This window comes from Bos javanicus, chromosome 29 (genome assembly GCF_032452875.1).
Source record: "Bos javanicus breed banteng chromosome 29, ARS-OSU_banteng_1.0, whole genome shotgun sequence".
Lineage (NCBI taxonomy): Eukaryota > Metazoa > Chordata > Mammalia > Artiodactyla > Bovidae > Bos > Bos javanicus.
Window position 1 is genome coordinate 50969385 of NC_083896.1, and position 20573 is coordinate 50989957.

General features: G+C 56.0%; 1 protein-coding gene and 1 long non-coding RNA gene across 4 annotated transcripts; both read right to left on the reverse strand.

Moving 5' to 3' along the window:
• Positions 1–244: 244 nt before the first annotated feature.
• TALDO1 (transaldolase 1) lies at positions 245–7663 on the reverse strand. Its single transcript, XM_061407562.1, has 8 exons — positions 7510–7663; positions 4178–4301; positions 2903–3010; positions 2617–2748; positions 1240–1415; positions 932–1129; positions 634–779; positions 245–444 (listed from the first exon to the last, which is right to left on the reverse strand). Exons 1-8 carry the CDS (start codon positions 7604–7606, stop codon positions 412–414), a joined length of 1014 nt encoding a protein of 337 aa, XP_061263546.1. The 5' UTR covers positions 7607–7663; the 3' UTR covers positions 245–411.
• A 1051-nt stretch (positions 7664–8714) lies between these two features.
• Positions 8715–15962, reverse strand: LOC133241670 (uncharacterized). Of its 3 annotated transcripts, XR_009734667.1 has the most exons (6): positions 14527–15958; positions 14124–14431; positions 13954–14044; positions 13115–13255; positions 9977–10387; positions 8715–8991 (listed from the first exon to the last, which is right to left on the reverse strand). It is a non-coding gene; the product is annotated as an uncharacterized LOC133241670 (long non-coding RNA). The 3 variants fall into 3 exon arrangements; XR_009734666.1 differs by having other exon boundaries at positions 8715–10387; positions 14527–15962; XR_009734668.1 differs by having other exon boundaries at positions 8715–10387; positions 14124–14275; positions 14527–15959.
• Between the last annotated feature and the right edge of the window lie 4611 nt (positions 15963–20573).

Here is a 20573-nt window from a genome sequence, read left to right on the forward strand (position 1 = left end):
TCTGGGCAGCGTGGCCGAGGCAGGGGAGCCGCGTGTCCCCACAGCAGGCCTCTCCGCCAGGGCAGCACACCCCTGCCCAGCTCCGCAGGCACAGCCTAGAAGCCTGGGGGTCCCCGCCTTCAGAGTCAAAGCTCTTGGGTCACTGCCCAGCAGCAGGAGAGGGGCTGTCACCACTGACTGGGGGTCCCCATGGGGCTGCCGGCCTAATCCCGCCTTCATCAGGCCCCGGGAAGGAGACAGGAAGCAAAAGTGAGGGCTTTAATGCGCTGAGCAGATTTTTACATAAATCAGAAATCTATGATTCGTCCCCGCTCCAATTAGTAAAAAAAATCCAAGATTCATCACAAAGCATGCGCAATTAGGCCCCGATTCAGAGACGCACAGATCCGTGGTCCAGCCTCGGGTGCCGCGCTATTTTCCATTCTCTGCGCTGAACATTCGTTCCTGGAAACGAATGGTGTGAGCTCGTGCGCCCACCAGGCTCCCCCGACCCCGCCCTTGGCCAGGCCCTGGGCCTGGGCCCTCCCGACAGCGGCCCCGCCCCCGGGCTCCGGCCCCGCCCCCGCCCCCGGGCCCCTCCTACCCGCCCATGACCCCTCCTGCCCACGTCCCAACCGTGGCCCCGGCGCTCACTCTCAGCATCCGCTCCAGCTTCACCGCGTCCGCGGCGAACCTGCGGATCCCGTCAGAGAGCTTCTCCACAGCCATGCGGTCCTCGTTGTGCAGCCAGCGGAAGGCCTTCTCGTCCAGCTGGATCTTCTCCAGGTCACTGGCCTGGGCTGCGGAGCAGATGCCCGGGCCATGGACTCAGAGCCTCGCCCAGGGGTGGAGGCAGCCCACCCCGAGGCTCCAGGTTCCACAGCCTCAAGGGACCAGGGCACTGGTGCCTGTGGAGCCTGAGGCGGTGGGAGGCGGGAGGGGACGGTCTTACCTGCTTTGGCCGAGAGCATAGGCGTCAGCTTGCTGTGGTCCTTGAGCAGCTCCCCCAGGAGCTGGGGCGAGATGGTGAGGAAGTCACAGCCAGCCAGGGCCTTGATCTCGCCCGTGTTGCGGAAGGAGGCACCCATGACGATGGTCTTGTAGCCGAACTTCTTGTAATAGTTGTAGATCTTGGTGACGCTCTTCACTCCTGGGGGGACACACCAGAGCTGCCATCCGTGCCGCCCAACCCTCCGTCCTGGGGCCCCCTGGGAGCACGCAACACAGCACCCCTCTGCCCTGGCCCGGGCGGCCACTGACCGGGGTCCTCCTGGGGTTCGTAGGACTTCTTGTCTGTGTTGGCCACATGCCAGTCAAGGATGCGGCCCACGAAGGGCGAGATGAGCGTCACGCCGGCCTCGGCGCAGGCCACGGCCTGGGCGAAGGAGAAGAGCAGGGTCATGTTGCACCGGATGCCGTGGTGCTCCTCCAGCTCCCTGCGGGGACGGGGAGAGCGCACGCGTCAGCCCGAAAGGCAGGGCTGGGTCGCTCCACCCTCGTGAGTAACTGTGGAAGGTTCACCAGGGCGAGCTCAGGCCAGCGGCTTGTGGGCAACCAGACCTCATCAAACCCGCATTTCAGAACAGGGACCAAGGTGAGAGGCCCCCGAGAGCTGCAGACAGTCCTCGCCTCGTCACAGAACCTCTGCGCTGGGCCAGTGCAGGAGACACAGGCTCAGTCCCTGGTCCGGGAAGATCCCACAGGCCCGGAGCCCCAGAGCTTCTGCGCCACAACAAGAGGAGCCGCCGCAATGAGAAGCCCCCACCCTCCCACCTGGAGAAAAGCCAGGCAGCCGTGAAGACCCAGCACAGCCAAAAAAAAAGGGACCTTTGGGCTGGAGATCATGGAGTCGGCTCCAACCACAGCACCGTCCTGCCTCAATCCCACAGCCTCACTGGCCCCACGGCCCCCACCTGCCCTCTGGGTCAGCCTGCAGAAAGCCCGTCCCCCAGATGACACGTCAGGGCCGACCATGAGAAGGGGGTCCTGGCCACGCTCTACCACCTGCCAGCTGAGTTCCTGTCCCAGTGGATGGTTTCAGAGGTGCCCCGCTGCCGGGCCACAGGGAAGCAGTCAAGAAGCACAGCCCTGGGGGCACAGGGCCGCCTTGGTGGCCAACGCCATGAGCACTGGGCCAGTAACTCCACCGCTGGTGTGTGCCCACAGGAGACCACCCCAAGCACACGCTCAGCGTTATCCGACACGGGCAGCCACGTGCCCCGGGAAGATGTGCTTGGAAGGTGTGCACACACAGGGAGACCTCCTTAAGGGGGACCCAGGTGTGGCGCGCGTGAGCCTGGAACGGGAGCCAAGCAAGGGAAGCCACACACGAAGGCCATGTGCGGCACAGCCCTGTCCCTCGGGAGCGTTCAGAGGCAGAAGGTGCGTGGCGTAACAACACAGGGACCCGTGGGGGTGGCCAGGCGCTCCAAGGACAGCCGAGCCTGGGCACCAGGGCAGCGTCCTGTCCACGCCCGCCTGCCCCCTCCGCGCCCAGGGTGCTTGGGGGGAGCCAACTCCCACTCTGTCCTTGGCAGACGACACCTCTGCCGGCGGCACCGCGCAGGCCCACTGCCCGAGGGGCCTACCCGGGACGGGCAGAGGCCCCAGCAGCTCCGCGCTCACGGGGACACTTACTTTCCGGCCTGAATTCCTTCCCAGGTGGACGAGAGCTTTATCAGGATCCGCTCCTTGCTGATCCCAGCCTCCTTGTACAGCTCAATGAGGCGCCGGGCGCGGGCCACCATCGCATCCTTATCAAAGGAGAGCCTGCAGGGCACAGGGCGCCTGGCTTGCAGCGGCTGAGTGGGGCAGACGCAAGCGGAGGCCAGGCGCCCACAGTAGCGTGTGGCGCTGCGTGGGGAGCCGCGAACGACAGCGGCTGCTGCTCTCGACCCCCCACTCGTTGGCCCTGAGGCCTTACCTGGCGTCCACTTCCGTGGATACGCGGCCTGGAATTTTCTTCAGTATCTCTGCCCCAAACAACACAAAAAGTTTATCAATAGCATTTGTAATCTGTTCCTCTTGTGACCTGAAATTCCAAGGGAAAAAATTAGGTTAGAAGCTTCTTTCTTTTAAATGTACAGGATTCTGCAAAAATTGTTACCTGCTTCCCAAATTCTTTTCCCACCGTCTGTTTTTCTTAAAAACCTTTCAAAGTGGTGATAAAACACACAGCAGAAAACTTACCACCTTACACATTTTTTTTTCTTTTTAGATTTCAGCAACAGCACACAGCTCGTGGGACCCCTCAGCTCCCCGACCAGGGGCTGGACTCGAGCACACCGCTCTCTCCCCAGTGGCGCGGCCGGTTCGGGCACTGAGGTGCTCACATGGGCGCGGCCACGGCCGCCTCATCCCCAGTGTCTCCATCCTTCAAGCTGAGCCCTGCCATCTTTGGGGGCTTGAACAAAACACTCTTCCCACCCTCTCTGAAGCTACCTGGGCAGATGAATAAGGGGCACAGTGCAGCTCCAAGATGGACCGGAAAGATCTCCGGCCTGAGAGCAGGGCCAGTCTGCTGATCACTAAGGGCACTGCCTCGTCACCAATTCCAGGAGCATCGAGAAGGGAGGGGAGCCGCAGCACGGGGTGCACGGCGGGGGGCAGGGCAGGCCCAGGGCATGACTGCCACCCCTGCACACGGCTGACCTCAGCACACGGGGCGCCAGAGAGGGACAGGCCAGCCCAGCACAGCTCCTGCCAGGGGCCACTGTTTCCTGCGAGCCCACTCTCAGCTGAGCAGTACCACCCAGATGAACATTTAAAATGATACCCAGCAAAGGCGAGTCTATGGAGAGAAGAACCAGTCTGTGGTCGCAGGCGGAGGCACGAGAGAACGTTCTAGGAGGCGAGAACATTCTTGGACTGGACTGTGGCTGCACCACTGTATAGGTGAACGCATCAGAACGAACTGCTCACTGAGACAGTGACTCTCACTCCAACAAGACTATCAGAAGGTAACACGACGCCAGGAAGCAGCTCCACGGCCACCAGGGCTGAGGACAGACTACAGCGGGGGAGGACTCGGGTGCCACCCACACGCTCCTGCCACCAAAACTCAGTGAACTGTCTACTCCCAATGGGTGATGCCCGCAAGAAAGCAGACAGCGTTCCTTCCCGGAGCCTAGAACACTGGCGAACTGGCCTCAGGAGGGAAGCAAGCAGACCCGGCCAGCACCCACGGCCCCACACTCACCCGCCCAGCTTCCTGCCGTAAGCAATGGCCTCCTCCACCAGCTCCTGGTAGGTTGGCATCTGTGCCGCAGCCAGGATCAGGGACGGGTTGGTGGTGGCATCCTGGGGCTTGTACTCGTCGATGGCTGGGAAGTAATTGTGGGAAACAGGGGTCAGTGGAGTGCCCGCTTCCACCCAGAAACCTGAGATGACCCCTGAAAGCCCTAAACACAGGGACAGAGCCAAGTAGGGTGCGGCCACACTTCATGCAGGAAGGCTGGCCAGGAGGCAGCTGAGCACAGGGAGGAAACCTGGAGGCTAAGCCAGCGAGCAGCCGTGCCAAGAGCCGAGAGCTGCCCAGCACCAAGGAGCAAGGAGGGAGGTAGCCAGGAGGAGACCAAGGGCGTCCGCAGGTGCTGGCGCCCAGGTCAGCCGCGGAGGGGCTGGACACGGGCCTTCAAACTATTCTTTTAACACACTTGTTCCTTCCTGATAACCACGCGGGAATTCCAAGGAGTCTCGAGGCCCTGGCTGTCACAGGGCAGTGCTGAGCTCAAGTTCATCAAAACTCAGCTTCCAGGATTAGCCAGTTCAGTAAGTTGATTTGGCAAGCTAGCATTTTCAAAGTATCTTCTGATGACAAAACCACAGAGATGGAAAACAGGGAAGGGGGTGGCTCTCAGGGGCCGGGAACAGCTGTATCCTGCCCGTCCTGGTGGCCCTAAGAACCCGCCACAGAGGACGACCCCTCCTGTGTGCGGCTGGAAACCAGGGAACACAGGGCCGGTCTGCAGCCTGTTCATAGCGCCGTGTTGGCACCAAGGCCCCTGTCCTGATATCACACCACGGCCACACAGAACACCCGGGGAGGTGATGGCAAAAGGATTCGTGGGACCCGATGGGCGAATTCTGCAACTTCCTGGAGTCTGTTAGTTATTTCAAAACAACAAGTTAAGAAAGCACGCTCTGGAGTGGAGCTTACACAAATGTGTGAAACCCAGTGTAATGCGCTGAAGATAGTACCTTGATAAAGCTGACTTTTAACAAAATTAAAAACAAAATCTGGGGTCAACAGATGGGCTTCAGGCTCCAGGAACCCTTAACAGAATACAAAACCTGGCATGGGGCATGGAGCGGGAAGAGCAGCCACAGCTTTGACTTATTTTCAAAGAGGCTTATGATGCCCCAAAGGCAAAACCCTTCAGTTCACAAAGTGACCGTAAAACTGAAATTACAACTATGTAAGATTTAGATATATATGGGCTTCTCTGGTAGCTCAGTTGGTAAAGAATCTGTCTACAATGCAGGAGACCCAGGTTAGATACCTGGGTTGGGAAGATCCCCTGGAGAAGGGAATGGCTACCCACTCCAATATTCCATAGAGGAGCTTGGTGGGCTACAGTCCATGGGGTCACAAAGAGATGGACAAAACTGAGCAACTAACACACATCTGTACATATCACCATATATGTGATCACATCACATATAACATACTGTACACATCACCAATAAATGTATTTTTAAATAAAGTCACAAACACTCACTTAGCAATCTTCAATGTCAGCACTTGGGTTTCAATGTTTCCAAAGAGGAGAACATAGAGCAAGCATTCCCCAAGAGGCCTCTGGACACACTGGGCCGACACTGACAGAGGCCACGGGTAATTGACCTGAAGACCAGCCAGCCTGCAGCTGCTGCCCAGTGAAACCAACAGGAAACCAGCACAGACTCAGCAAAGATGGGAGACACTCCACACTAAGAAGGAGCAAACCAGGACTTCCCGGTGGTGCAGTGGGTAAGAATCCGCCTGCCCTTGCGGGGGATGTGGGTTGGGTCCCTGGGCCTGGATGACCCCACACGCCCTGGGGCAGCTAGTCCTGGTGCGCCACAGCTACTGAGCCTCGAGCCGTAGTACCAAGCCCCTGAGCCCGAGACCCCGTGCTCCACAAGAGAGACCACCACAGTGAGAGGCCCTCCACTGCAGCGGGAGCTCAGCCCCTGCGTGCCGCAGCTAGAGAAAAGCCCGTGCAGAGCAGTGCAGCCAAAAATAAATAAAATTAGAATCAAAAAGGAGCAGAAAGACGTGCAGCCACTTTCCCAGACTCTCTGTCCTGATGAGGTCACTGCCAGAGGCCTGGACCAGGGAGGGACGGGTGGGAAGAAGCCGGTGGCCTCGCAGGTCAGCCGGAGCTGGAATTGCCCAGGGCCCCCAGCTCTGACCAGGAGGGAACCTTCTGTCAGCTGGTTTAACGTACAGGTTGGACTCAAGCCCATCACCATCTCCAGCGTTTATGTTTAAGCAGCCAAATATGCCTACTCATTTTCCTCAGCTCTGTGAGATAGAGTCTTATTCTTACCAAAGAGGAAATAAAGCCTGTTTCTCAAGTCACCATGAGAAAGCAGAAACGAGGAAGTCCCTTCCCTACCGTGTGCCCTGGAGCACTCCCAGCACGGAACATTTCACGATTTCTCTGACAACCTTCATGGTTCACAGAGGATGTGAATGGAGGTTCACCTAGTCTGGGTTTCCGCTGCAGAGGATGGGAAGGCCAAGCCCCCCAGTTCCCTCCCAGGAAGGCGAATCAAGCCAGGAAAACCTATACCTGGCGCAAGCTCTGCTTGCCTCCCTGCAGTGAGTGGGGTTGTACCTCCGGGGATCCTTGGTCCCAGGCGGTGAACGTCTAACTGGCCCGCACGCGGCCATGGTCACCAGCGTGCAGCTGTCCCCTGGGCAGGGGTGGGAAGTGTGCGCAACACGGGGTTTCAAAAGCAGGCGGTGTCATTCGCAGAGTCCGGCCTTTCTGGGCCCAAAACTAACTCATGTTCCTGCTCAACATTCGCGCAACGCAACTGCCCCGTGTGACCACAAGTGGTTCGCATCTCCACGGCGGACCAGGAATCGCTGTCCAAATCTAAGTACTTGGGACACCGTCCTCTGACCCACTGGCGGTCACCGCGGGCTCCAGCAGCGCAGAGGACGGGGGCGCTGGGCCCCGCGCATTCGGGTCCTGAGGCACCCACGCCCCGGCCGACGGCGAAGGGGGCCGAGCACGGGGCGCCGAGAGCAAGGGAGAAGTGGGGCGGGGAACAGCAGGGCCGAAGCGGGGACAAGGGCCGAAGCGGGGGCGGGGGGCGAGGGAGAGGGGCGCCAAGGAGGAGGGGGGCAGCCTTCCCGGCCCAGGAAGCCGGGTGGCCGGGCTTCGCCGCCGCCCCTGCGCCCCTCAGCCGCGCGTCCGCGCTCCCGGGCCCTCCCGCGCCTCCCCACACCGCCGGGCGGGCCGGCGCCCCGCGCGCCCGAAGTCTCTCGCTGCTGCCCGGCCCGCCCCATGAGCTCGGGGGCCAGCGCGGCCTCACCGTGGAAGTCGCCCGTGTCGGCCACCACGGTGGTGAACTGCTTGAGCTGGTCCAGCGCGTTCTCCATCCTCTGCCGCTTCACCGGGGAGCCCGACATGGCGAGCGGCGGAGCGAGCGGGGGACCCACAATGCCCCGCGGGCCCCGCCCCCAGCCGCAGCCAATCCGGGCGCGGCGCGGGAGGGCGGGCCTGCGCGCCGGCACCGGCGGGGCCCCGCCCCCGAGACGGCGCCCCACCCCCCGGAGCCTCGCCCCGCCCCCGGGGCGGCCCCAGTCCCCCGGAGCCGCGCCTCAGGAGCTGTACTCATCCAGGGCGGAGTGCCCCGGGGCGGCGCCCCGGAGCGCTGAGTCCCCTGGGCGCTGAGTCCCCCGGGCGGTATGCCCCCAGAAGTGGTTATGCCGGAGGGGCGCACATCCTTCTGGTGATGCAGCCCCCGGCTGGTTTTGCAGGGAGCGATGCACCCCCGAGAGGCGCTCCCGCCTCCACGACGCGTCCCTGGGGGCCGTGATTCCCGGAGCGTGCACCCCCTGCAGCGGGGCGCCTCCGGGGCGTGGAAGTGATTAGTTCCCTGGACTGATGCGTCCCCGCGGCGGAGCTCCCCCCGGAGTGAAGCACACCCAGGGCTGCGTGGTCCCCGACGGCGCGCCGGCTCAATTCCCTCCTCTCGTTTGCAGCGGCAACTGGAGTGAGGGTCGTCGAGCATCAAGGAGTTAAGGCTGAGGCTTCAGGCCGCGGTCAAGCGGAGTCTCAGAGAGACCTGGACACCTGAGACTCTGCATCTGAGCCTCCGCCTCAGGAGGCCATAAGGGGCCCTGGGCATGCGGGCCTGGGTCTGGGAGTCTGGGTCGCCGCCCCTCGCCCCCCGGCCGTTCTGAAGCCAGGGGCACCCAGGGTACAATTCTGTCCTTGAGACCGAAATCTCACCTTCTCTGTACTCTGGTGTGGAATTCAATCTCGGTGACATAGAGTTTTGGGTGAAGTAGAAAAGATTGGGCTTCCCAGGGGGCTTAGTGGTAAAGAATCCACCTGCCAAGCCAGAGACACAGGTTCAATGCCTGGGTCAAGAAGCTCCCCTGGAGAAGGAAATGGCAACCTACTCTAGTATTTTTGCTTGGGAAAATGCATGGACAGAGGAGACTAGTGGGTTACAGTTCATGGGGTGCCAAAGAGCTGGAAAAAATTTAGCAACTAAACCACAGCAGCAAGAAGAGATGGATCGCTTTATTGCTTTGCCAGGCAAAGAGGCGCACAGCGGCCCCTGTCCTCAAGACCATGTGTCCCAGCTTGGGGAAGACAGTGACAAGTTTTATATTAATTTCCAAAGAGGGTGTGATCAGCTTGAGGACATTCTTCTAATAGTTTCGTGAGGTAAGCAGGAGTCAACATCATCAACCTTCAGGTCCAGCTGATCTGGGCTCTCCATGCTTGTGGGCAGCATGCCATCATTAACAGTTAACTTCTCCACTTGGAGAAGCTTCAGCGTCTGCAGAAGAGCTCAAAGATATAGTTATGTCTGTCTGCTGAAGGGAAAACAGGACCCTGCCCCAAGACTGCCCTTGACTGTTTTTTCTCCCTGTTCTCACATCCCCTCCCTTCCCTAAGAACAACTGCTTAAATCTACTTGAAACTCAGGGAAGGTCATAGAGGCTGGGTGAAAGCTGTTTCCTGTAATAAAAGAAATGGGGACATAGAGGCGTCATGCCCAGGACCTCCACAGTACCCTGCACAGCATCACCCTCAGGCCTGGCAGCTGCTCCAAGCCCTCCTAGGTTGGGTGAGCCTGGAGGCTGGGGAGGGGCTGAAATCAGGCTTGTGGTTTCATTTTCTCCTGTGGATCCAGAGCCCAGGACAGGCCATCGACCCTGGGAACCACATCTGGGAATCCCTCCTATCGAAGTAGTACTAAGTTTAGAAGTATGAAATAAAATTCACATTTTATGGGAAGACAAGAAAAATATAAACATAAAAAATTTTCTCTGCCCTTTGGCCTCCTCTCTCCTGCACTGTGCATCCCGTGTCTGCATTTTATACACGGAAAACCTCCCCACTGACTGTCGGATCACAGAAAAAGCAAGGAAATTCCAGGAAAACATCTGCTTCTGCTTCATTGGCTATACTAAAGCCTTTGACTGTGTGGATCACAACAAACTGAAAAATTCTTAGAGATGGGAATACCAGACCACCACATCTGCCTCCTGAGAAACCTGTATGCAGGTCAAGAAGCAACAGTTAGAACTGGACATGGGACAACGGACTGGTTCAAAATTGGGAAAGGAGTACATCAAGACTGTATCTTGTCACCCTGCTTATCTAACTTATATGCAGAGTACATCATGCGAAATGCCAGGCTGGATGAAGCACAAGCTGGAATCAAGATTGCAGGGAGAAATATCGGTAACCTCAGATACGCAGACAAAACCACTCTAATGGCAGAAAGCAAATGAAAAAAATAAAAGTGAGCCACTCACTTCAGTTCAGTTGCTCAGTCGTATCCCACCCTTTGCGACCCCATGGACTACAGCACACCAGGCTTCCCTGTCCATCACCAATTCCTGGAGCTTGCTCAAACTCATGTCCATTGAGTCTGTGATGCCATCCAACCATCTCATACTCTGTCCCTTTCTCCTGCCTTCAATCTTTCCCAGTATCAGAGTCTTTTCCAGTGAGTCAGCTCTTCACAACAGGTGGCCAAAGTACTGGAGTTTCAGCTTCAGCATCAGTCCTTCCAGTGAATATTCAGGACTGATTTCCTTTAGGACTGACTGGTTTGAACTCCTTGCCGTCCAAGGGACTCTGAAGAGTCTTCTCCAACACCATAGTTCAAAAGCATCAATTCTTCCTCATTCAGCTTTCTTTATAGTCTGGAGGAGTCTTTGGACCTAGAAAAGAAAACAACAGTCGCAAAGGCCCTTGCTGAATCATCTAACTTCGGAGAAAACAAAACAAGACTTTAGGTCCCGCCCTGAGGCTCCAGGCCGGTTGCATCCATCTGGGACTTATCAGCCCCTGTCCAGAAACCTTCCAACCCCTACACCTGCCCAGAAGACTTATCACCCCCTGCCCAACTACAAATGCCATCTCATCTAAAGAATACCCAAAACATCCCGCCTGATTAACGTTTCTCTTATCACTTCCACAAACCTCCCTATAAATATGTAGCCTCCCTGATCCCTCTCTGCGCTCAGTCTGGTCCTTAGGCCGACTGTCCTTTTATTCAGGCAACGCTGCTCCTTGCCTGAATAAAAGTAACCTACTTCTGTTGAGGTCGTCTTTCCTTTTCTGCCTCAGCCCGAACTATACCTTACATAGTCCAACTCTCACATCCATACATGACTATTGGAAAAACCATAACTTTGACTAGACCAGACGGACCTTTGTTGGCAAAGTGATGTCTCTGCTTTGGTCATAGCTTTTCTTCCAAAGAGCAAGCGTCTTTTAACTTCATGGCTGCAGTCACCATCTGCAGTGATTTTGGAGCCCAAGAAAATAAAGTCTGTCACTGTTTCCATTGTTTCTCCATCTATTTGCCATGAAGTGATGGAACTGCATGCCATGATCTTAGTTTTCTGAATGTTGAGCTTTAAGCCAGCTTTTTCACTCTCCTCTTTCACTTTCATCAAGAGGCTCTTTAGTTCCTCTTCACTTTCTGCCATAAGGGTGGTGCCATCTGTGTATCTGAGGTTTTGGTATTTCTCCCTGCAATCTTGACTCCAGCTTGTGCTTCATCCAGCCTGGCATTTCGCATGATGTACTCTGCATAGAAGTTAAATAAGCAGGGGGACAGTGTACAGCCTTGATGTACTCCTTTCCCAATTTGGAACCAGTCTGTTGTTCCATGTCTGGTTCTAACTGTTGCTTCTTGACCTGCATACAGATTTCTCGGGAGGCAGGTCAGGTGGTCTGGTATTCCCATCTCTTTAAAAATTTTCCAGTTTGTTGTGATCTACACAGTCAAAAGCTTTGGCGTAATCAATAAAGCAGAAGTACAGGTTTTTCTGGAATTCTTTTGCTTTTTCAATGATCCAATGGATGTTGGCAATTTGATCTCTGATTCCTCTGCCTTTTCTAAATCCAGCTTGAACATCTGGAAGTTCATGGTTCACGTACTGTTGAAGCCTGGCTTGGAGAATTTCGAGCATTATTTTGCTAGCATGTGAGATGAGTGCAATTGTGTGGTAGTTTGCGCATTCTTTGGCATTGCCCTTCTTTCAGATTGAAATGAAAACTGACTTTTTCCAGTCCTGTGGCCACTGGGCAAAGTGAGTCGCTCAGTCTTGCCCATTTCTTGTGAACCAATGGAATTCTCCAGGCCAGAATACTGGAGTGGGTAGCTGTCCCCTTCTCCAGGGGATCTTCCCAACCCAGGCAAGGATCAAACCCAGGTCTTCCGAACTGCAGGCAGATTCTTTACCAGTTGAGCTACCAGGGAAGTTGGTAGCTCAACAATGGCAGAAAGCAAAGAGGAGCTAAAGAGCCTCTTAATGAAAGTGAAAGAGATGAGCAAAAAACATGGCTTAAAACTCAACATTCAAAAAACTAAGAACATGGCATCCGGTTCCATCCCTTCATGGCCAATAGATGGGGAAAAAATGGAAACAATGACACTTTTATTTTCTTGGGCTCCAAAATCACTGCAGACAGTGACTGTAACCGTGGAATTCAAAGACGCTGCTCCCTGGAAGAAAAGCTATGACCAGCCTAGACAGCATATTAAAAAGCAGAGACAGCACTTTGCCAGCAAAAGGCCATATAGTCGAAGCCAGGGTTTTTCCAGTAGTCATGTATGGATGTGAGAGTTGAAGCATAAAGAAGACTGAGTGCCAAAGAATTGATGCTTTAAAACAGTAGTCTTGGAGGAGACTCTTGAGAGTCCCTTGGACTGCAGGAGATCAAATCAGTCAGTCCTAAAGGAAATCAACCCTGAATATTCATTGGAAGGACTGAGGCTGAAGCTGAAGCTCCAATACTTTAGCCACCTGATGCGAAGAGCTGACTCATTGGAAAGAGCCTGATGCTGGGAAAGATTGAGGGCAGGAGAAGAGGGCGACAGAGGATGAGATGGTTGGATGGCATCACCAACTCAATGGACATGAGTCTCACCAAACTCTGGGAGATAGTGAAGGACAGGGAAGCCTGGTGTGCTGCAGTCCACGGGATCACAAAGAGTCGGACACGACTGAGTGACTGAACAACAGTGATCCAGGCTGTCAGGTGAAAGAACAACGTCACCACCCTTCTACAGACGAATAATCACTCTGATAGCCCTACTTTGACCTCACAAGGTCAGTCTCCTGCCAGATGCAAAGGAGGAGCTGGTGAGGCAAGCGTCCTGTCTACCTGCGCAGTATAGTCATCTCCTCTTCCCTTCTCTCTGACTACAGAATTGTAGCCCGCTTAATCCTTGGACAGAACTCCCTGCCCGCCACAACTGCATCTTTTACACACGTCCTATGTTAATAAACCCACTTCCTGCCTAACACCTTGCTTCTCACTGAATTCCCCCTGTGCTGAGACACAGAGAACATGAGCCTCATTAAGTCCTAAGACCAGATGTGCAGTCTTAGTTGGGAGACTATGGGTTTACTCTGGGTCCGAGTCCTGGTCACGTGAGTTTGAGCCCCAGTCTGAGGCGAAGGGTTTCAGTGTCTCAGGAGTCTGTCATCAGCATCCGGCTTCAGTTGCTCTGGAGTCTGCCATCCTGTGGTCTGGAAGTCTCACCGTCCACCGGGCGGGCGGTGCCTTGGTTCCTGAAGGACAGTGCGGAGAATCCCGGTGGGAGCAGCTGGGGCTGTTTTATTCTCAACTCTTGTCTTTGCTTCTCTTGTTTACCCTTGTTTCCCTCACCTCTGCGATTAGTAGCTGCCTGTCCCTGCTCTTTGGACTCAGGAAGGGGCTGGGAGACTAGACCCTTTTTCGACAAACGGGAAGTGAGGGACACAGAGGGCTTTTGTGCCCGACAGGCCCCCAGGTTTCTGGGTTTCAGAAGGGACGAGGAGACTGGGCGATGGGAGCGTTTTACAGCCGAGGTTTCAGGGTGAGGCAGGACCAGCATCATCGGCTCTGGGTGGAGCTTCTCTCTCTCCTTAACTGATCTGGTTTTGGCTGCATCAGTCTTGGTCGGGCTGGCGGGCTCTTCCCCGCGGCGCCCCGGCTTCTCTGCAGTTCTGCCACGCGGGCTCCAGAGCGTGTGGCTCTCTACTTGCAGTGCTCGCCCCTAGCTCCCCCACCAGGAATGGAACCTGAAGCCCCTGCACTGGAGGTGCGGAGTCCTAACCCCGGGACCACTGGGGAGCCTCTCCCTCCGGGAACTTTCTGAGAAGTCTGTTTTCTGGCTGCCCCAGGAAGCCTGTGGTGCAGGGCAGGCTCTGAGAACATTGGCACTGTGTTTTTAAGGGGTAGTGGTCACTCAGTGTCGACAGTTAACAAAACACAACAAAATACAAACCCTCACAAACAACACCTGCTTGGTGTCTGCCGGTTCCCGATGTAAGTGTCCCAGGGGGCTCCCCAGGTGGTGCTGGTGGTAAGGAACCCGCCTGCCAATACACAGAACATGAGACAGGTTTGACCCCTGCGTCGGGAAGATCCCGTGGAGAAGAATACCAGTGTTCTTACCTGGAGAATCCCATGGACAGAGGAGCCTGGCGGCTACAGTCTATGGGGTCACAAAGAGTTGGACATGACTGAGCAACCAACACATCCACTCCAGTATTCTTGCCTGGAGAATAGCAGGCACAGAGGGGCCATGCGGGGTACAGTCCATACGGCTGAAAAGAGTCAGACCCTGAGTGACTTAGCATGCATGCACGTAAGTGTCCTGGGGTGGAAGGTCGCACAGCGATGGGGCGTGGCCTGCCAGGCAGCCCCTGGGCGTGGAGTCCACTGGGCGCCTCTCTCTGCCTTCTGCCCATCTGGGCCCCACCCTGGGGAGGGGAGAAAAGTGGGAAACTCTAGGGGAAGGAGGGGGCTTTTTGCCTGCAGGAGGCCCCACCCCAGCTGTGCTCTGGCAAGCACTCACCCCCTTGGCCTCAGTCAGGTCTTCAGCAGAGTTGAGGTCCCCGTGGGCTGAGAACAGCTGATGCAACGCAGCGGAGGCGAGGCGCTGGGCTGGGCAGGAGGAGGAGGTCTGGCCGGGCTGGGGCTCCGGGGGCCACGGTCACTTCCAGGAGCTGCAGAACTCGGGCCGGGAGGGAGGTGTCCACGCACCTGGCCCCTGACACTGTGCTGTCTCAGGGAACGCCAGACGTTTCTCCCAACCTCGTGATGAAACATAGTTCACATTTTATGACAAGAAAAATGAAGTGATGAAACTTTTCTCCACTTTTGAGCTCCCGCCCCCTTCTGGGTGTGGGGTGAGTCTGCATTAACCTCCTTGGGAGCCAACATTCCTTCTTAATCTTGTAGAGTCACCCTCTGTGCTGCGGATCTGAGTTGTGTAAACTGCCCACATGTCCTGTAACCTTTGTCTCAAAAGCTTTCGTAACCCTGCCTTGACCTCGACTGGGTGCAACAGTCCTCAGCTTCTCAAAGACTGTCTCCAGCGTCATAATCCTCAGGTTGGCTCAAACCATTTTTTTCTATTTCATTTTTAGATTGGTTATTGATTTTTTTTTTCTTCCATTGAGACCAGGAGAAACAAGCAGTCAAGGGCAGCCTGGGGGCAGGGCTGTGTTTCCCCATCAGGATACAGACAGCTACATCTTTGAGCTCTTCAGAGGCTGAAACCCCCTCCAGGTGGGAGAAATGAACAATTAATGATGACGTGCTGCCCACAAGCATGGGGACCCCGGACCAGTTGGACCTGAAGGGTGACGATGTGGACTCCTGCTCACCTCACCACGAGTCCGTCAGAAGAACGTCCACAAGCTGGTCACACCCTCTTAGTCACTATCGTCCCAGGGTGGAGACACAGAGTTTTCCAAAGCATGAGCCCTCTGTGTCTCCCTCGCCTGGCAAAGCAATGACGCTCTCCTTTTCAACTGCACCCGAAGGTCTGTCTCTGAGACTTGCCTCGGTCCCGCTGGGCGGAGAGGCTGGGCTTTTGGCCCCAGCTGTGAAGATGGTGTTGGGTGGTGGCTGGTGCCCCGTCCACTAACTCTCAGGGGTTGGTGTGGCTCAGAAAGGGGGAGCCCAGAGAACCCACAGGCTCTGCGTCACCACGTGGACGCTCTAACACAAACCCAGACGGGGGTCGTGCGGGGCCAGCGTTTGAAACGTAAGTTTAGGGGGCCGGGGTACAGCTAAAGCCTCAGGGTCGCAGAAGGAGCGAGATGTGGGGACAGGGCTCCTGGGAAAAGGCTCTCCGGGGACCGCCTGGCCAGCTCTGACTGACCCAGAGGGGCCAGTGCTGCCGAAACCTTGGCTCTCTGTGCTCCAGTGCCAAGCAGAAATATGGAGACAGAGTTTTGGAGAAGGAAAGGGTGGCTTTGTTTGCCAAGCAAAGGGCAAACACATTAGGCTAGCCACTCAAGAACTCCCCCTCTCCCTGGTGAGTAGGGAGAGGCTGTGCCCCCAGCGTAGGTGATAAGGATCAAGGCAGTAACAGTCTTGCATTCTTCTGCAAAGTTTCAGAAGGGTGGGGCTGCTGACAAGGTTGGCCTGCGTGCAAGGTCTGGTCCTTTTAATCTTTTTATTTCTTTATGTCTGGCTGGGTCCTCCTTGGTTGTGGCATACAGGCTTAGTCATCCTGTGGCATGCGGAGACTTCCTGGACCAGGGATTGGGCCCATATCCCTGAATTGGCAGGTTAAAAATTGTTAAAAAATATTTCGTTGATTTCATTCAATGTATCTGGCTGCCATATGCCTCAGTCGTGGCCCGAAGGGCCCTCGTTGTATCATGCAGGGTGATCACTGCAGCGCGGGCTCCCCTCTCATGTGCAGAGGCTCAGCGTTCGCAGAGCATCAGGCATGGGGGACGCTTGTTCCCTGACCGGGAACTGAACCCGCATCCACTGTGCTGCAAAGCCAACTCCCAGCCCCCGGACGACCAAGCCAGTCCTGAGGCCAGTTAGTACACACTGGGACTCAGGCCCAGCTGAAACCCTCTGTCTTCCAGCTGAGGCCACAGACCTGTTTCAGGACCTAATGGAGCTCAGGTTCTTGAGTGTCACTGCACAAAGAATTCAGTGAGAGACAAAGTGACTGAGAGGTAAGAAGTGAATTTATTCAGAGAGAAACATACTCCACAGCCAGCACATACGTGGGCCTTTGCGGAGGGCTTAACCCTAACCCTAACCCTAACCCTAATCTTTATCCGTGGGCATTGGAAACCCCTTGGTTTCTGCATTGAAGCTGTTCCAGCTTTGTCAGTGGCACCCCACTCCAGTACTCTTGCCTGGAGAATCCTGGGGATGGGGGACCCTGGTGGGCTGCAGTCCATGGGGTCGCTAAGAGTCCGACACAACTAAGCGACTTCCCTTTCACTTTTCGCTTTCCTGCATTGGAGAAGGAAATGGCAACCCACTCCAGTACTCTTGCCTGGAGAATCCTGGGGATGGGGGAGCCTGGTGGGCTGCCGTCTGTGGGGTCACACAGAGTCGGACACGACTGAAGCGACTTAGCAGCAGCAGCAGCAGCGCTTCTTGAAATGTGGTGTGGTTCGTTTTTATGGGCTGGGTAATTCCATAGGCTAATGAATGGGAGCTGAGCACTGAAGAATTGATGCTTTTGAACTGTGGTGTTGGAGAAGACTCTTGAGAGTCCCTTGGACTGCAGGGAGACCAAACTACTCAATCCTGAAGGAAACCAGTCCTGAATATTCATTGGAAGGACTGATGCTGAAGCTGAAACTCCAATACTTTGGCCACCTGATGCGAAGAACTGACTTACTGGAAAAGACTCTGATGCCGGGAAAGATTGAAGGCAGGAGGAGAAGGGGACGCCTGGAGTGGGTAGCCTATCCCTTCTCCAGGGGATCTTCCTGACCCAGGAATAGAACAGGGGTCTCCTGCATTGCAGGTGGATTCTTTACCAAATGAATCACCAGGAAAGCCCAGCGATAGGGTGAAAGTGAAAGTGGAGTCGCTCAGTCGTGTCCGACTCTCGGCAACCCCAGGGACTGTACCTGCCAGGCTCCTCCACCCATGGGATTTTCCAGGCAAGACTGTTGGAGTGGGGTGCCATTGCCTTCGCTAGGGAACTGTCCCGACCCAGGCTCTAACCCGGGTCTCCCACATCGCAGGCAGACTCTTTACCATCTGGGCCACAAGGGGGTGAACAACCACAGTTGGAGGGGTGGAGCCTCCACGAGAGCCCAAAGAGGGAGGTTCAGAGCGCATCTAGCTTGGCTATCCAGAAGGCTTCCATGTGCCAGGCCCCAAACTCCACAGGGACAGAAGCACCTGTGCTTGGAACTCTCCCAAACCTCAGCCCAAGTATCTCTCCATCTGGCAGTTCTTTCATGCTCTTTAATATCCTTTATGATAAACTAGCGATCTACTACGTAAACCGGCTTCTTGAATTCTGCGAGCGGCTCTAGCAAATCAATCCCATCAGAGGAGGGGTCGCGGGAAGCCCCGCTCTGTGGTCGCTTGGTCAGAAGCCCAAATGGACCCCGTCTCTTCGCCTCTCCCGTGGCTTCTGCTGCCTCGGCCTCTCCCGCCCCCCACGCCCTGGGGGCGCCCTCTGGGGACATCCCAGACCTCCCCTCACGTCACAGGCGGCACTGGGCCTCCCCCTGCGTCCTGCTCTGTCTGTCTGAGGCGGAAGTGGAGCCTGCACCTTTCCCGGTGGTGGCCGAGTTTGAGTCTCTGCCCAGGGACGCTTGCAGCCCAGCTTGCCCGGGGAACGTGGACACCACCCCTCGCTTTGTCCAGTCTGTCCAGGGCTGCCCAGCTCCCCAGGCTCTGCCCTTTATCATTGGTCTCCTCATAAATTCTGTGTCAGCAGTTCTTAAGCTATTGCACCTCAGGACACTTTTACACACTTAAAAATTATTAAGGGTCCCAAAGAACTTTTATCTTGTGGGTGTTATCCATCCATATTTACTGTATTAGAAAATAAAACTGTGACAATTTAGAGACCCAAATTTATTCTTTCTTTTGAAATAACAATGACAGACAGTTGCAGAAAACATCAACTTTGCCATTTTCCTCAGCTGATCCTCTAAACTCACTTCTAACCCTCTATGTGCTCCCCAATCCTGAACCAATTATGTCTTGAATTTGCCCAATTCTAATCCCAGCTCCAAATCTCAGGCACACCTTACCCTCACCCCCGTAAACCCTGCCAAGACTCTCAAGGTAGCTGAGCCCAAGTAGCTTCATCAACATGTCCCTTTATGGCATTTTGGGGTGCCAGCATTCAACACATAAAGAGCAGGTTTCTATGAAAAAGAAGAGCGGCGTGAATACGTGTCTTTACGAATCTCCCTGACGTCGGGCTTCCCAGCAGCAGCTGGACCTCATCCCCATGCCCACCTTCGTTCTGTTGGGGACACCATCCTGGTCGAAGCATCCAGAGAAAACCCGGCCTCGCCCAGACTTGGAGCTAGAAACCAGGAGCAGGTGAGCGGCCTTTTCGGGTCCTCGAGGAGGTTCTCCCCCGATCGACACTGAACCCCAGCTCGGGGTGTCTCTCCGGGCGGCCACCGTCTGGACAGGGAGCCCACCCCGGGCGCGGCTCACTGGGGCCCCGGGGACTCATGGTCCCTCCCGCTCCAAGGATGGGTCTCTGGCCCCCGTGACTCTGTAACATCATGCGTCGGTTGTTGAAAAATGCGGATTCAGAGCCTCCCTTTCCATGTCCACGTGGGACTCACAGCAGCATCGCACGCTCAGAAAAGGGCCTGTAGGTCGGGGAGCTGCCTCGCTGATGCTGGCAGGCTCTAAAACTCTAATTTCCAGTAGAGAGCTCGAATTTACCATGGCAACAAAGACTGTCTGCTGTTTCTCTTGTTTGGGGGCAAACGCCTGCCAAGACCCCAGGTGTGAACAGCATGGCTGGCCCAGCATGGGTCGGGGTTCACCCATCGCCCGAGCAAGTGCTGCAGGAGGCTGGCACCTGAGGGCTCTTGCCAAGGGCCCAGACTGGAGTCCGCTGCGTCAGGGGCATTTGTCAGCTCGCCCGAGGCCCCGGGCTCGCTCGGGCACTTCCTCCCGGGGGTGTGTGTGAGGGGGTCCTGCCATGGCCACACCAGGATCCTCGCCAAGGAGCCAACAGCTTCACCCCCCGGGGCTTCTGCACCATCCGTGCCCACCGGAGCCCCGTGAAAAAGGCGAATCACCCTGTACTAGTTTCTGAGGCTGTGGTAACAGAGGACCATAGCCCATAAGGCTTCAACACCGGGAACTCATTGTCTCGAAGTCCTGGAGGCTGGAAGCCCAAGACCAGGTGTCAGCAGCTTGGCTGCGATCTTTGAGGCTCCTCGTGTTGTAGAAGCAGCAGCCTGATCCCCGCCTCTGTCTGCAGGTGACCTTCTCCCTGCATGTCTATGACCAAGTGTCCTCTGTCGATAAGGACAGTAGTCACGTTGGGTCAGCCCATCCTAATGACCCCGCCTTATATGAACTGGGGGATACAGCCCAGCCTGTAACATTCTGCTGTCTTGTTATGTCTAGAGTTCAGGGCCCCCCAGGGGCCTGCGGACCCCGCCCGGGAGGATGCTCTGTAGGGGTCACTACGGAACAGGCCAGGTGCTCTTCAACTTTAATTCTGCCCCTCACGTTAGCCTAGCAATTCCCACAACAAGCACTTTTGGGGGAGGGTTAATAGGAATCGTTTTTGTTTCTCCACATGGAGCTGTTCTCAGCACCGCCACCTGTGAAGCCGCCCTGCCGAGCACACCTTCCCCCGGTGACAGGCACGCGTTGTGCCTCTACTGTGATCCCGGCAGCTGACACGGGTGTGAAGACATCTTGCCTCCTGTGCTAATTTTGCGCAGTAACCTTTCAGTGAGTCAAGTATTTTGAAAAAGTCAGAAAGAAATGGAAAAGAAGAATCTCCACCCAAAATGGCATTGGGCCCCACTGGCCTTTTGGCCTGGCCCGAGTCGGGGAGGAGACGGGGCGGGGGGGGGGGGGTGGAACCAGAGGCCCGCGGGCGGGAAGGTGGCCACAAAGACAGCC

Bases quoted from the DNA above. Each gene is read 5' to 3' on its own strand.
- TALDO1 (XM_061407562.1), bottom strand. From the start codon at position 7,606: ATGTCGGGCTCCCCGGTGAAGCGGCAGAGGATGGAGAACGCGCTGGAC. The intron at 3,011-4,177 runs GTGAGTGTGGGG...TTGGAATTTCAG, and splicing joins TACGGCAGGAAGCTGGGCGG to GTCACAAGAGGAACAGATTA. The intron at 1,416-2,616 runs GTAAGTGTCCCC...CCGTCCCCGCAG, and splicing joins GAAGGAATTCAGGCCGGAAA to GGAGCTGGAGGAGCACCACG.